This window comes from Macaca nemestrina, chromosome 11, assembly GCF_043159975.1.
Source record: "Macaca nemestrina isolate mMacNem1 chromosome 11, mMacNem.hap1, whole genome shotgun sequence".
In the NCBI taxonomy this organism is placed as follows: Eukaryota; Metazoa; Chordata; class Mammalia; order Primates; family Cercopithecidae; genus Macaca; species Macaca nemestrina.
In genome coordinates this window covers 10,067,879-10,083,942 of record NC_092135.1, presented here as the reverse complement: position 1 = coordinate 10,083,942, position 16,064 = coordinate 10,067,879, and the positions used below count along the sequence as shown (strand labels likewise).

Below are 16,064 nucleotides of genomic sequence, written 5' to 3'. Positions count from 1 at the left end.
CTTGGCTTCCTTGCTTCCCCAGGCATACTCCAGGCACACCCTGCCCCAGGGCCTCTGCACTGGCTGTTCCCCAGGTATCCACGTGACTCACACTTCATCTCCTTCAGGTCTTTGCTATCCTAACCACCCTACTTAAAATTAGAATACCAACCCCCCAACCCCATCTCCTTACCAGCTGTATTTTTTTTTCACAGCACAAATAAGCTTCAAGATCACTGTGTAATTCACACTTGCCAAATGAGCTCATTGGTGACAGAAGCAGGTGCTGGGTTGGCACGTGATGGAGCAGCATCAGGTGGGAGAGAGGCAGGGAGAGCCAGAAGTGGAATCGTGTAGTGACCACTCCTTCCAGAAGTTTCCCAGTGAAGGGGAAAGAGAAGAGAGAACAATAGCAGGAGACGTTTTGTTTGTGATTTTTTTTTAATAGGAAAGATTTAAGCATGTGGAGGGTTGCTGAGATGATCCAGCTGAGAGGGAGATGCCAAATAGATAGGAGGTGGAGGGTGAGATAACCAGAGTACGTGGCGGGAGCCAGAACATGGGAAGGGGTTGAGGAGGGTCGGCCTTAGACAGCAGAATGGAAAATGCCCCTATTGGAACAGGAGGGAAGGAAAGAGAAGAGGGATGAACGGAGGTTGCTTGTAGGTTTGGACTGGGAAGAAAAAAGAGCTTCTATCCTAGCCCTTGATGTAGGCACCGAGGTGGTCTGCTGGGAGAGGGGTAATCAGAGCCCCAAGAATGCTGGAGAAGGTTTGGGACAGTTGTTATTGGGGAGCCGCAGCAACCTTAGGGAAACAGAAGAGGCTGACGATCCAAGGACGTCACTGCCCTCTTATTTGGGCATTTGTGATTCCAGCGCCAGGTTGAGCGTCAGAGACAGTGCCTCTTTCAAGGAGCTGCCTCTCTCCCTAAAAGAAATTGCTCCTGGGCGGGGGAGAAATTATGTCTAAATGTAATGCGTTACAAGGCGGGGAGAGGAGAACCCATTAGGCCTGCTGCCGGTGTCCCTGCAGCGCAGCCAGCTGCTGGAGCTAGAGGTAATTCCCCCGTGCCCTTTATTGCCTCCGCTCGGCGGGAGTGACACCGGGCCCTGCTTTACGAGCTGTCAATAAGGGCTGTGTTTTATATCACGGGCAGGACAATTCACGGGCCGCCCCAGCACTCTGCAGACAGCCATTTGGCCGGGGAGGAAAATGGCCTCATACTTAAGAAATTTGGAAGCCAGAAAACAGCCTGAGTCTATGTGTGCCTGTGCTTGTGTGCATGCATGTGTGCACGTGTGTATGTGTGTGTTGCATGCATGTACACATGTAACTATGTGTGTGCTCAGTTTCGTCTGCTTGACTTACTAGTATCAAAAAACAAGAAAAGCTCCATTAAATAGGCTGACTACCAAAGTGAAATGAAATAAAGTGACTCATTTCCTTCTGGATATGGCCTTTGCAACACATGCTGACAACGAGGTTTTGGAGGAAGGGGCAGGTGACCAGGGATGGTCAGTCCTGTCAAATCCACATGGATTCCTTTCTGCTTGGGTAGGTCTAGCTCTCAGCAGAACAAATGGTAACATCTCCCATGAGAGAATTTGCAACAGTTTACTGAAATGCCCGTTTTCAATCTGTCTTCTCTGTAGACTCTGTGCTCCTGGAGAGGGGGGCCGTATTTCATCTGACTGCATTCCTAGGCTGCCTGACCTCAGCCTGCACCACAGCCAGGCTCAGTCTCTGGTTGTGGAATGAATGCTTAAATAAGTGAGAGTTAGCTACCTGGGCATGGAAGGGCTCTGCCAAGAGTTCATCTCCCCATTAGACCGGGACCCTTTTGCTGGCAAGGCCCTGTCTTTTTTAGGCAGGCACTGATACATAGGAGGGTCTTAGATATGTGTATTGGACTGGTGTGGACTGAGCAAGGCAGAGAACTAAGGTTAGATGACTGTATTCGTCCATTCTTGCATTGCTACAAAGAACTACCTGAGGCTGGGTAATTTATAAGAAAAGAGGTTTCATTGGCTTATGGTTCTGCAGGCTGTACAGAAAGCATGGCTGGGGAAGCCTCAGGAAACTTACAAATATGGCAGAAGGAGAGGCAAGCACATACTATATGACTGGAGCAGGAGGAAGACAGCTAAGGGAGAGGTGCTACACACTCTTAACCAGATCTCACTATCAGGAGAATAGCAAAGGGGAAATCTGCCCCCATGATTTTATCGCCTCCCACCAGGCTCCTCCTCCCACACTGGGGATTACAATTCCACATGAGATTTGGGCAGGGACACAGATCTAAACCATATCAATGACTGCTGAGGTAAGTAGATTTCCAGCTAGTAGATCCCCCATCTCAGGCAGTGTTGAGAATGAGAATGGGTGAATGGGCTGGCTCAAGGCCATTTCTTTTGTGCTCCTGTTGCTGGCCCTCCCTCATCCCACTGCCCTCTGAGTGGTGGAGTCTCCCAGGCTCTGTCCTCAGCAGATCCTCCACATTCTGTCCCTGGATGTGCCCATGCAATCCCAAGGCTTTAATACCACCTATGTGCTGATCGCTTCCAAATGCATACCTCCCCCATGACCTTTAGGCTCTTATATTCAACTGTCTGTTTGACACTCCCTTGGAGGTCTCATCAGCACCCCCAATTTAATATTCATCCCCAAACCACCTTCTCCAGTCTTCTCCATCTTAGTAAATGATACCACCATTTGGCATTTGACTAAGGCAAGAACCCAAGAGCCAGTTGGGACGAATAATCTTAAGTGTCAACTTGACTAGTCCACGAGGTGTCCATATAGTTGGTTAAACATTATTCAGGGTGTGTCTGTGAGAGTTGGTTTCTGGGTGACACATTTGATTAACTGAATAAAGCAGATTGCCCTCTCCAATGTGGGTGGAGGTCATCCAAGCCATTGAAGGCCTGAATAGAACAAAAAGATGGAGTAGGAAAGAATTCTCATTCTCTACCTGACTGTCTGCAAGCTGGGACATCAGTCCTCTCCTGCTTTTGGATTTAGATTTGGACTGGAACTTGCACCATCAGCTCTCCTGGTTCTCAGACCTTCCGACTCAGATCGGAATGACACCAGGTCTCCAGCTTGCCAAGTGCAGATCTTAGGACTTCTCCACCTCCATAATCACATGAGCCAGTTCCTTATAATCAGCCTCTCTCTCTCTCTCTCTCTCTCTCTCATATACATACATACATAGTAGTACCCCTTATTTGCAGAGGATGCATTCCAAGACCCCCAGTGGATGCCTGAAACTGCAGATCTATCGAACCCTACATATGCTATGTTTTTTTCCATACATACCATACATACATACCAATGATAAAGTTCAATTTGTAAATTAGGCACAGTACTCTTGTGCTTTGGGGCCATTACTAAGCAAAATAAGGGTGACCTGAGCACAAGCACTGCAATGCCACAACAGTCGATGGGAGAAGCAAGATGGCTACTAAGAGACCAAGTGGGAGGGCAGCACACAGAGCATGGAGGTACTGGACAAAGGGATCATTCATGTCCTGGGGATGATGGAGCAGACAGTGCAAGATTTCATCATACTATGTAGAGAAAAGTGCAATTTAAAATGTATAAATTGTTTGTTTCTGGAATTTTTCATTTAATATATTCAGATCATGATGGACCATAAATAACTGAAACTGCAGAAAGTGAACCATGGATAAAGGGAGACTACTGTACACTACTGCCCTGTTTTTCTGGAGAAAACAGATTAATATACCATCCTTTACTATTCTCTTTCAGTCCCATTCTACATCCAATCCACCACTGAGTTCTGTCACCTATATACCAAAAATATGTACAAAATCTGATTGCCTCTCTTTGTCTCTAGGTCAAGACAACCCCAGCAGCCTTCTCACTAGTCTCCGTGCCTTTTCTTTTCCTCTCTACAATCCATTCTCCACAGAACGATCTCCTAAGACACTGATCAGGTGGCATCATTGCCAGATGTAGTGCCCTCCTGTGGTGCATCTTCACCCTCAGAGCAGACCCACACTCCTTGCCTGTGGATCCAGCCCCACCTGTACTGCTGGTTTCCTCTCCAGCACCCCTCAACCCCTTCACTCCCGCTAACTAAAATAACCTTTGTGTTTAACTTTTTCCACTGAACCAATTTTAGACTTACAGAAAAGTTGCAAAATAGCACAGATTATTCTCTTCACCTCTACTTGTGACAACTCAAATAACCATAATATAATGATCAAGACCAAAAAATTAACGTCAGTACAATGCTTTTAACTAAACTGCAGATTCTACTTGAATTCTCTGGTTTTCCTCCTATGTCTTTTTGTTCTTTCAGGATCTTATCCAAGATCCCAAATTGCATTTGTGATTTCTCTTTGTTTCCTCTAATTTGTGTCAGTCCCTTAGTCTCTCCTTGTCTTGCATGACCTTGACACTTTTGAACAATGTCCCTCAGTTTGGGCATGTCTGATGTTTTCTCATGATTGGAATTAAATTATGAATTTTGGCAAAATGACACAACAGAAATTATGTGTCCCTATCACGTATGTCATATCAAGAGATTCATGATGTTGACATGTCTTATTATTGGTCATGTTAACCTTGATCATTTGGTTATGCTGGTGTCTACCAGGTTTTTCCACTGTAAAGTTAATATCTTTCCCTTTGTAATTATTATATTCGGAAGTATACTTTGAGTTTATACAAATTCTCTTTTTCCTCAAACTTTAGTATCCGTTGGTGGATCTTGTCTACAACAACTATTACTATACTTTATGCTTTTTCTTGGCTCCAGGCATTTAAAGAAACACTAAGAAAACGCCAGTTAATCACCAAAGTAATGGAACACAAGTATCAGTGGTCACACATGATAAAGAATTCAGACTTTATGAAAATAGTGTAGAAAATATACTAAACAAGCACACAACAACAACCCACAACAAGCAGAAACAACTAATTCTGAGAATGGGGAGGAAGCTGGCTTCCAGAATTGCCCTATTATAATGTTCAAAATGTCCAGCTTTCAATAAAAAACTATAAGGCATTGAAAGAACAAGAAAATATGGTACATTTGTATGAAAAAATAAATTTATAGAAACTGTCCATGAGAGAGGCCCAGACATTGGACTTACTAGACAAAGATTTTAAATAAGAATACTCAAAAAGCTAGAAGAAATCATGGAGACAGAACTAAAAGAAACCAGGAGAGCAATGCTTCACCAAATAAAGAATATTGTTAAAGAGACAGAAATTATAAAAGGAATCAAGTAGAAATTTGGGTGCTGACTTTTGATACTAGGTTTTGCTTTTCTCCCCCGGAGTCATATCTCATGATTTCCACAGTTGTTGTATTGGTGTGGAGTTTTCTGAATTGGCATAAGCTGCTAACGTAATAAAGGTTTATTTTTATGATTCTACTTAAATGTGCACACGTAATTTAAAAGCTGCATTGGGATCGGTTGGAATATTGTCCTAAATTAATTAAATCTTGCACTGTTTTGAATGCGTCTGCTATTTATACATCTGTAAGTGGGTATTTCATAAGGAGTCTGATTATCTTTAATTTAAAATGAATAGTTTTTCCTTTGTGTTTAATTTTGTTTTGTTTTTATAAATGTTTTGTATTACAACTGATGTAGATGATAGTTTCAGTTTTTGTGAGATTTAAAAAAATAAAGCACTTATTCTGAAAAAAAAAAAGAAATTTGGGTGCTGAAAAGTACAAATGAAATGAAAAATTCTGCTAGAGGGGGCCAACAGCAGATTTGAACAGGCAAATGATAGAATCAGTGAACTTGAAGTTAAGTCAATTGAGATTATTTAGGTTGAAGATCAGAAAGAAAAAGAATGAAGAAAAATAAACAGAGACAGTCTAGGAGACATGTAGGATACCATCAGTCTTACAAACATATCATAATGGGAGTTCCAAAAGGAGAAAAAGAGACAGGAATAATATTAGAAGAAATAATGGCTGAAAACTTCCCAAATTTGATGAAAGACATAAATCTACACATCCAATGTGTAGCTCAACAAACACCAAGCAAAATTAACTCGAAGAGATCCACATTGAGATACACTATAGCAAGTTGACCTAAGAGAAAGACAACATCTTGAAACAAGAGAGAAGAGACTCATCATAGACAAGGGATTCTGAATAAGATTAATAGCAATTTTCTCATTGGAAATCATGAAGGCCAGAAGATTATATATTTAAAGTACTGAGAGGGGAAAAAAATCAACCAATAATTCTATGTCCAGAAAATATTCTGAGAGCATAAAGGAGAAATTAAAATATGCCCATATAAACAAAAACTGAGGGAATTTGTCACTAGCAGATCTTCCCTAGAAGAAATGCTAAAGGGAGTCCTTCAAGTTGAAATGAGACCAGACAGTAACTCAAAGCCACATGAAGAAAGAAATGATACCAGTAAAGGTAGCTAGTTACATAGGTAAATATAAAAGTTAATAGTATTGCAATTTTGGTTTGTAGCTTCTCTTTTGTTCCATATGATTTAGAAGACAAATGCATAAGTCAATAATTATCAATTTATGTTAATGGGCACACAATGTATAGAGATGTAATTTGTGAAAATAACAATATGGGGTGGGGAGACAGAGCTGTGAAAGATCAGTTTTATGTACTATCAAAATTAAAAGTTGGTATTAGGCCAGGTGCAGTGGCTCACACTTGTAATCCCAGCACTTTGGGAGGCCAACGCAGGCAGATCACCTGAGGTCGGGAGTTCGAGACCAGCCTGACCAAAATGGAGAAACCCGATCTTTACTAAAAAAATAAAATTAGCCAGGCATGGTGGCACATGCCTGTAATCCCAAATACTTGGGAGGCTGAGGCAGGAGAATCCCTTGAAGCCGGGAGTCAGAGGTTGTGGTGAGCCAAGATTGCGCCACTGTACTCCAGTCTGGGTAATGAGAGAAATTCTGTCTCAAAAAAAAAAAAAAAAAATTAAAAAATTGAAAAAAAATGGTATTAATTCAAACTGGATTGTTATAAAGTTAAGATGGTAATTGTAATCTCCAGGGTAACTACTAAGAATAAAACTCAAAAACAGAGGCTGAGGCAGGAGGATTGGTTGAGACCAGGAGTTCAAGACCAGCCTGGTCAATGTCACAAGACCTCATCTTTACAAATATATATATTTTTTAAATTAACCAGGCATGGTGGTGTGTGCCTGTTATCCTAGCTACTCAGGAAGCTGAGGCAGGAGGATCTCTTTAGCTCAGGAGTTTGAGGATGCAGTGAGCTATGACTGCACCACTATACTCTAGCCTGGGCAACAGACTGAGACTCTAGCTCAAAAAAACAAAACAAAACAAAACAATACAAATATATATATATGTGTAAATATATGTGTGTATATATAGTACACTAAAAATTACTTAGTCACAAAAGAAGATAGTACTGGAAGAACTGAGAAACAAAAAGTTTAATACACCCAGAAAACAAATAGCAAAATGGCAGACATAAGTATTTTCTTACTAGTAATTATTTCCATGTAAATTTCCAATGAAAAAGCAAACTTTGGCAAAACAGATTTTTTAAATGATACAACTATATGCTCTCCCCAAGAAACTCACTTTAAAGACATAAATAGGTTGAAAATGAAAGGATGGGGAAAGATACTACATAAAAATAGTAACCAAAAGAGAGCAAGTATGGCTATACTTATATCAGACAAAATAGACTTTAAGATAAAAAATATTATGAGACAATATATTGATAAAATAGTCAAGCTGTCATGAATATGAAACTATTATAAATATATATGCATCTAATAACAGAGCCCCAAAATATATGAAGCAAAACTCAACAAAATTGAATGGAGAAATAGGCAGTTCTACAAAAATAGTTGGAGACTTCAATGCAGCACTTTCAGTAATAGGTAGAACAGCTAGACAGAAGATTGAAGAGGAAATAGAGAACCTGAACAACACTATAAACCAATTAGATCCAACAAGCATATGTAGAACACTCCATCAAACAGCAGCAGAATATACATTCTTCCCAATGCACATGGAACATTCTCCAGTAAAGTTAAAAAGATTAAAATCATACAAAGAATCTTTGCTGGCCACAGTGGAATGAAACTAGGAATCAGTAAAGGAAAGAGAAATGGAAACTTCACAAGTACCTGGAAATTAAACGACATACTCTTAAACAGTAAGTGAGTCAAAGAAGAAATTACAAAATAAATAAGAAAATGAGATGAATGATAATTAAACAACACACCAAAACCTATCAGATGCAGTGAAAGCAGTGATAAGAGAGAACTCTATAGCTGTAAATGTACATATTCTGTATATATGAAAAATTTTTATATATAGTATATACATATATATTTTTAAGACCCCAAATCAATAACCTAATTTTATAGCTTAAGGAAACATAGAAGATAAACTAAACTCAGAGGTACTAGAAGGAAGAAAATAATAAAGATTAGAGACAAATGAAATAGAAAATAGCAAAACTATGGAAAATATTAAGGAAACTAAGAGTTGGTCATTTGAAAATATCAACAAAATTGAAAAAAAATTTAGTTAGACTGACCAAGAGAAAAGCAGACAATACTCAAATTACTAAAATCTAAAGTACAAGTGGGGAAAAATAAAAAAGTCAATCCTATCACTCATATGGAATTGCAAGGCACCTGCAAATAGCCAAAACAATCTTGAAAAAGAAAATCAAGGTGGAGGACTCATATTTCCTGATTCAAAACATATTACAAAGCTACAGTCATCAAAAGAGTGTAGTACTGGCACAAAGATAAGCATAAATGGAATAGAAGTAAAGTCCAGAAATAAACAAATTTTCAACAAGGGTGCCACGACCATCAGATGGGGAAAGAATAGAGTCTTCAACACATATAAAAGAACCAAGTTGGACCCCTACTTCACACCTTACACAAAACTTAATACTGATGAACAAAGACCTGAATGGAAGAGCAAAAACTATACAACTCTTAGAAGAAAGCATAGGGGTGAATCTTCATAACCTTGGATTTGCCACTGGACTCTTAGATATGACACCTAAAGCATACACAACCAAAGAAAAAATAAATTAAGCTTTATCAAAATTAAAAAATTTGGGGCTTCCAAGGGTACTATTAAAAAAGTGAAAAGACAACCCACAGAATGGGAAATATCTGCAAATCATATATGTGATACTATTCTATAATCCAGAATATCTGATACTATTCTATAATCCAGAATACATGAAGAACTCTTACAACTCAACAATAAAAAGGCAAGCAACCCAATTTGTTTGTTTTTTGTTTTTGTTTTTGCTTTTTTTTTTTTTTTTTTTTTTGGAGACCGGGTCTGGCTCTGCCACCTAGGCTGGAATAAATGGTGCAATCTTGGTTCACTGCAACCTCGACCTCCCAGGATCAAGCAATTCTCCTGTCTTAGGCTCCCATGTAGCTGGGACTACAGGTGCGCACCACCACACACAGCTAATTTTTGTATTTTTAGTAGAAAAATGGTTTTGCCATGTTGCCCTTGCTGGTCTTGAACTTCTGAGCTTAAGGGACCTGCCTGCCTTGGCCTCCCAAAGTGCTAAGATTACAGGCATGAGTCACTGCACCCGGTCACAGCCCAATTTTTTAAATGGGCAAATGACTTGAATAGATATTTACCCAAAGAAGATATACAGATAGGAAACGAGCACATGAAAAGATGCTCAATGTCGTTAGTCATTAGGGAAACATAAATCAAAACCACAATGAGATACCACTTCATGCCCACTAGGACAACTAGAATAAAAAAGGTGGCCAATAACAAGTGTTGGCAAGGACGTAGAAAAAGTGGAATCCTTGTACACTGCTAATAGGAATGTAAAATGGGGAATTTGCTGTGGAAAACAGTTTGGCTATTCCTCAAAAAATGGAACAGAGTGTGACCATGTGGCCCAGCAATTCCAATCTTAGGCACATACACAAAACAACTGAAGACAGGTATTCAAAGAAACGCTTCTACATGAATGTTCGCAGCAGCGTTCTTCACAATAGGTAGAAGCAACCGAGATTTTCGTCTACTGATGAAGGTGTAGAGAAAGTTGGCATAGCCATACAATAGAATAGTATCTCACCACAAAAAGGACTGAAGCATCAATATATGCTACAACATGGATGAACTTTGAAATCATCATGTTCAATGAAAGAAGCCAGACACAAGAAGTCACATATTGTATGGCTGCATTTATGTGAAATATTCAGAACTGGCAAATCCACAGAGATAGAAAGCAAATTAGTGGCTGCCTGGGACTAGGGGAAGGAGAGACAGAGTGACTGCTTAATGGGTATGGTTTCCCTTTCAGGGGATGGAAATATTTTGGAAGTAGACAAAAGTGATGGCTGCACAGCATTGTAAATGTACTAAATGTGCGCTAGTTATTTTCACGTTATGTGAAACAACATAAAAAATAGTTACTTTTAAAATAGTTTAAGATAGTTATTTTTATGTTGTGAAAATTTTACCTCCATAGAAAAAGTCTGACTTTCAGTTCCCAGCTCACACCTGTGGAATCAGATTCTCTAGCCTGGGAATCTGGGTGATTTGAAAGATCCCACGTGATTCCACTGGGCAGCCAGGTCTGGGCTGTGCTCCCTGCAGGGTTGCTGGAGCCCGGAGCATGGTGGGGAGAGTGGAAGTGAGTTTGGGAAGGCAGGGAGGTCCCGCATGTGGAAGTGGCTAGACTGTGTTCTTCAGCTGCCCTGGCTTCTCCTACTCTCAGGAAGCCAGATTCTCCTCCTCTCTCCTACTCCTCCAGTCTCTCAAAGGCTCCCGTCACTCTTCAAGGGGCTGCTTCTCCCCACAAATTGTGTGACGTACAGAAACCGACTTCTCTTGACTGCACACCAGCCATGGGCCTGGGGCTGGGCTCTTGGCATGTGTTATTCTATTTAATCCTCCCCACAAACTTCAAAGAAAGTTATTATGATCTCCTCCTACAGCTGAGAAAACTGATGCTCAGAAAGGATAAATATTTGCGCAAGGTCACCTGCGTAGAGAGTGAAGAAACCAGACCTGCCTTACGTCAAAACCCAAACCCCACACCACAGCTCTCCTGCCAGGGCCTGGGTTCCTGTTTGTTACACTCGGCCAACTGGAGTTTGGAGACTGATCGCTTAGGGGCTCCCAGCAGCCTTGTGAGTGCTCAGAGAGATCAACTGAGGCCCAGAAAGGTCCCTGGGCTTGCCCAAGGTCCCACGGTGAGCACAGCCTGATTGGCAAAGAAGAAGTGCTGAGAGCATTGAGAGAACCCCAGGTCATTTATAACACACTCTCCCCTAAACAACACGGTCACTTTCAGGCCAGGAGCACTGGCTCATGCTTGTAATCCCAGCACTTTGGGAAGCTGAGGCAGGGGAATCACTTGAGCCCAGGAGTTCAAGACCAGCCTGGGCAACATAGAGAGGCCTCGTCTCTACAAATAATTTAAAAAGTAGTCGGATGTAGTAGTGTGTGCCTAGGGTCCCAGCTACTCGGGAGGCTGAGGTGGGAGGATCATTTGAACCTAGGAAATTGAGGCTACAGTGAGCCAAGACCACACCACTGCACTCCAGCCTGGGCAACAGAACCTGTCTCAAGAAAAAACGCTTTCAGTAATAATCATGTAATGGAAAAATATAAATAGCCAGAAAAGAAACACCTCCAGTGAAAAACATATAATGTTCAATTATGATTATATATAATCATAGCATATAATATTTGTGTATTATTTGGTATGTTATATAAAAATACACTAATGTAATATATTAATATTAACTATATATTTATATATAATATAGTATTTATACGTATAGTCATTCAGGTAAAGACAATTTTTTAAAAAGGAAAAAGAAAGGAAAAGAAAACAAAAATTACAGTACCCAAAAGGAAAAAACTCAACTATTTATTCAATACTTTTTATATCTACCCAACAGTTTGAACTTAAATCCTTTAGTTCCAGGGTGAGGTAATACTAACTTGTGTAATTGTCTCATAACTAACAAGTTAATTTTAACAAAACCAAAACATCTGCGAAGTGCACAATGTAGGCACTTACTAAATCATACAAAGAGGTAGTGTTTTATTTTATTGACTTAAAGAGTTTTAAAATAGCCAACTAACATAAAAATATACATTCGGATTTTAAAGACATTATTCAAATTCTGCCAAATAGTTCATGTATGAGCTAAAACCTGCGTTTACCAGACAAAAACATTACAGCCAGCAGTTTGCACTGCTTGGCTGTTCTCAGTTTTGAACACTGATTCACTCCCCAAGTTCTGCGTCAGTCTTTGCAGCCACCGTGTCTAAGCAGGGTATTGCAGCAGCAGCTGAAAACACAAATTGTGCCAGAAAGGAAGTCCAATGATTCCAGGACATCTGAACATGGCTTGCAATGGGTGTAGCTGGGCCAGTGAGTGACAGCGGCCAATTGTTTGACTCGGAGCCCTCAAATTTTCTTCTATGTAGATCCCAATGTTTATTAAAGGGTAATTAATAAAAGTGTGCTCATTTGAAGCTTACACATATGCATTATTAAAATTCAACCATAGCAATTATTTACAACTTAAACCAACAAAATATTTTTTCTCAGAGGAAAATCTTACTATTGACATTGTTTAGTATGGCTGGTGCAGGTTACCAATAGAAGCAGACCAATTACTAGTCTGTTTTATTACTCATTTATTTATTTGTTTGTTTGTTTGTTTATAAATTGAGACAGAGTCTCACTCTGTCACCCAGGCTGGAGTGCAGTGGTGTCATCTTAGCTCACTGCAACCTCCTCCTCCCGGGTTCAAGTGATCAAGCGATTCTCGTGCCTCAGAGCAATTCTCGTGCCTCAGCTTCCCGAGTAGCTGGGATTACAGGCATGCGCCAACAAGCCCGGCTAATTTTTTTGTATTTTTAGTAGAGACGGGGTTTCACTATGTTGGCCAGGCTGTCCTCCTGCGGCGACTCTCTCTGACTTCAGAGAGCCCCTCCTGCGGCGGCTCTCTCTGACTTCAGACACATCTCTCCAAGTTTAGGATACCAAATAGCAGCTTCTATGGGCTGGCTATTCTGTGCTATCTAATAGGCCAGGAGGAAGGGAAGGGACTGTCACCACGTGGCGCCAAGGGAGATGCCACAGGGCAGAGGAGTCCCCTAATGTATAGGCTCTTCCCTATATCCAGGGTAGAGGGTGGCCCTGAGAGTCTTGGTGCCAGCCCCTAAGGACCCAGGGTCTGGTTTAGTTGGCCCTTTGAAGGGCTCCGGGAAACAAGAGAGTCATAGGGTGAGTCCTTGCCCTTAGAACACTAAAAACATCAATTCCTCCCAAAACTACCCCAGCCGGGAGAAAACGGCAGTAGACTGAAGTGGAAGGGGCAGGGCAGAGGCAGGGTGTGCTGGGGGCTGATGTGCACCGGGGTGGGCTCAGGCTGCTGAGTGCAGGGGCGTTGGGCTGAGGCTCATGCTAAATGGGTAGGTGCTTTTTCCACACAGTTTTAGGAGACTGCTTCCCATTTTGAAGCTGGGAGCATTTTAACACACTTGTTTTCATGGAGTTCTTTTGATCCACCCTAAAAAGTAAACATTAAACTTGCAGCTTCCAAAAATATTACCAAGCATGATGCAAAACAGACATTGGCTCACCCCCCAGCAGCAGCCTCTTGCCCACACCCACCCACAAAACAGGGGACAGATGCGAACCGGAAACAGAACCAGACTCAGGGAGAACCGGTGGAGAAGGGGAACTGTAAGGATGAGGTGAGCTCAGGAAAAGCGCATAGCTCAGGGATCCCAGAACGTTACTGGATGCAGCTGAAAATTCTTGATGTTACAGTTGGCCATAGCTTTGTTAATCAATCTGGGTCACAACAATGGTGTCAGGCTCCTTGGAGAGATGGCTGAGGCCAGGGCTGGGGCAGGAAAGCTGCACGCTGTGCCAGGATCTCTTACTGCGGCAGGAAGTGAGAAAGGGCTCCAGAAAATGAAGGGGCAGGCCAAGGGGACACAGGAGTTTCCTGAAGGGGCTCCTGTTGGCCAGATTGGGGACAACTCGAGCACCAAAGCATCATAAACCACTAGAAAAATAGGAATCTTTGAGTCTATACCAGTGGCTCTCAATTGGAGACAACTTTGGGCCCCAGGGGAGACTTGGCCATGTCCATAGACATTTTTGGTTGTTAAGTGAGAGGAAGGTATGCTACTGGCGTCCAGTGGGAAGAGCCCAGGGATGCCGCCAAACATCCTGAAGTGCATAGGACAGTCCCCACAACAGGGAATTCACTGGTCCAAAATGTCACTAGTGCCCAGGTTGAGAAACCCTCATTTATAGTAATGGTACAACTATAAACAGACAAGTAACTAAGTGGGAGCTCTTGCTTACAGTAGAACACTGGGTATTGATTCGTAAACGCAGAGGGTGCAGCACCCGAGTCGAAAATTATCATTTTGATGGGCATGGTGACTCACACCTGTAATCCCAGCACTTTGGGAAGCCAAGGCAGGCAGATCACCTGAGGTCAGGAGTTTGAGAACCAGCGTGGCCAACATGGTGAAACCCCATCTCTACTAAAAATACAAAAATTAGCAGGGCATGGTGGCAGGTGCCTGTAATCCTAGCTACTTGAGAGGCTGAGGCAGGAGAATCGCTTGAACTCAGGAGGTGGAGGTTGCAATGAGCCAAGATTGCGCCACTGCGCTCCAGCCTGGGTGTCAGAGCAAGATCCTGTCAAAAAAAGAAAGAAGGAAGGAAGGAAGGAAGGAAGGAAGGAAGGAAGGAAGGAAGGAAGGAAGGAAGGAAGGAAGGAAGGGAGGGAGGGAGGGAGGGAGGGAGGGAGGGAGGGAGGGAGGGAGGGAGGGAGGGAGGGAGGAAGGAAGGAAGGAAGGAAGGAAGGAAGGAGAGAAAGAGAGAAAGAAAGAGGGAAAGAGAAAGAAGGAAAGAAAGAAAGAAAGAAAGAAAGAAAGAAAGAAAGAAAGAAAGAAAGAAAGAAAGAAAGAAAGAAAGAAAGAAAGAAAGAAAGAAAGAGAGAGAAAGAAGGAAAGAGAGAGAAAGAAAGAGGAAGGGTTACAGGTCCAGAGGCCGAGCCGTCGAGTACCTAGGATGCCGCGTGGAAGCCAAAGTCGCACCTCCCGCATGGCCCCTCCGGCCAGCCGGGCACCTCAGCTGAGAGCTGCACCCAGGCCGGCACCTGTCGCTCAGCCACCAGCAGCAGCACCCCCATCTGCAGTTGGCTCTTCTGCTGCTGCACCCCGGCAGCCAGGTCTGATGGCCCAGATGGCAACCACTGCAGCTGGCGTGGCTGTGGGCTCTGCTGTGGGACACACACTGGGTCATGCCATTACTGGGGGCTTCAGTGGAGGAAGTAATGCTGAGCCTGCGAGGCCTGACATCACTTACCAGGAGCCACAGGGAACCCAGCCGGCACAGCAGCAGCAGCCTTGCTTCTGTGAGATCAAACAGTTTCTGGAGTGTGCCCAGAACCAGGGTGACATCAAGCTCTGTGAGGGTTTCAATGAGGTGCTGAAACAGTGCCGACTTGCAAATGGATTGGCCTAATCAAGAAGTTCAGCCTGGAGAGATGGAAAATCAGCTCTCATACCTTAAGTTAATTTAGTGTAAAAATAGAATTGATAGTGAAAGTATAAAGTGTAACCGTCAGTTAAACCTCTCCTGTCATTCCTCGCTTCCTTGCTTCAGAACTGAAATGGAAGGGGGTGTGTTCCTACTCTGTAGAATTTGGGACTGGGCAAAATGTGTTACCTCCTTAAACTAGCTGTTATGATTTTATTCTTTGTGAGTTAATTAGAATAAAGTCATTTTCTTCCAAAAAAAAAAAAAAAAGAAAGAAAGAGGAAGGAAGGAAGGAAGAAAGAAAGAAGAAGAAAGAAAGAAAGAAAGAAAGAAAGAAAGAAAGAGAAAGAAAGAAAGAGAAAGAAAGAAAGAAAGAAAGAAAGAAAGAAAGAAAGAAAGAAAGAAAGAAAGAAAGAAAGAAAGAAAGGAAGGAAGGAAGGAAGGAAGGAAGGAAGGAAGGAAGGAAGGAAGGAAGGAAGGAAGGAAGGAAGGAAGGAAGGAAGGGAAAGAAAGAAAGAAAGAAAGAA

General features: G+C 42.1%; 1 protein-coding gene across 1 annotated transcript; it reads left to right on the top strand.

Moving 5' to 3' along the window:
- The first annotated feature begins 15,035 nt into the window (after nt 1–15,035).
- LOC112428579 (coiled-coil-helix-coiled-coil-helix domain-containing protein 2) lies at nt 15,036–15,799 on the top strand. Its single transcript, XM_071072463.1, has one exon. The coding sequence runs from the start codon at nt 15,067–15,069 to the stop codon at nt 15,520–15,522; it is 456 nt and encodes a 151-aa protein (XP_070928564.1). The 5' UTR covers nt 15,036–15,066; the 3' UTR covers nt 15,523–15,799.
- Nucleotides 15,800–16,064: the final 265 nt, after the last annotated feature.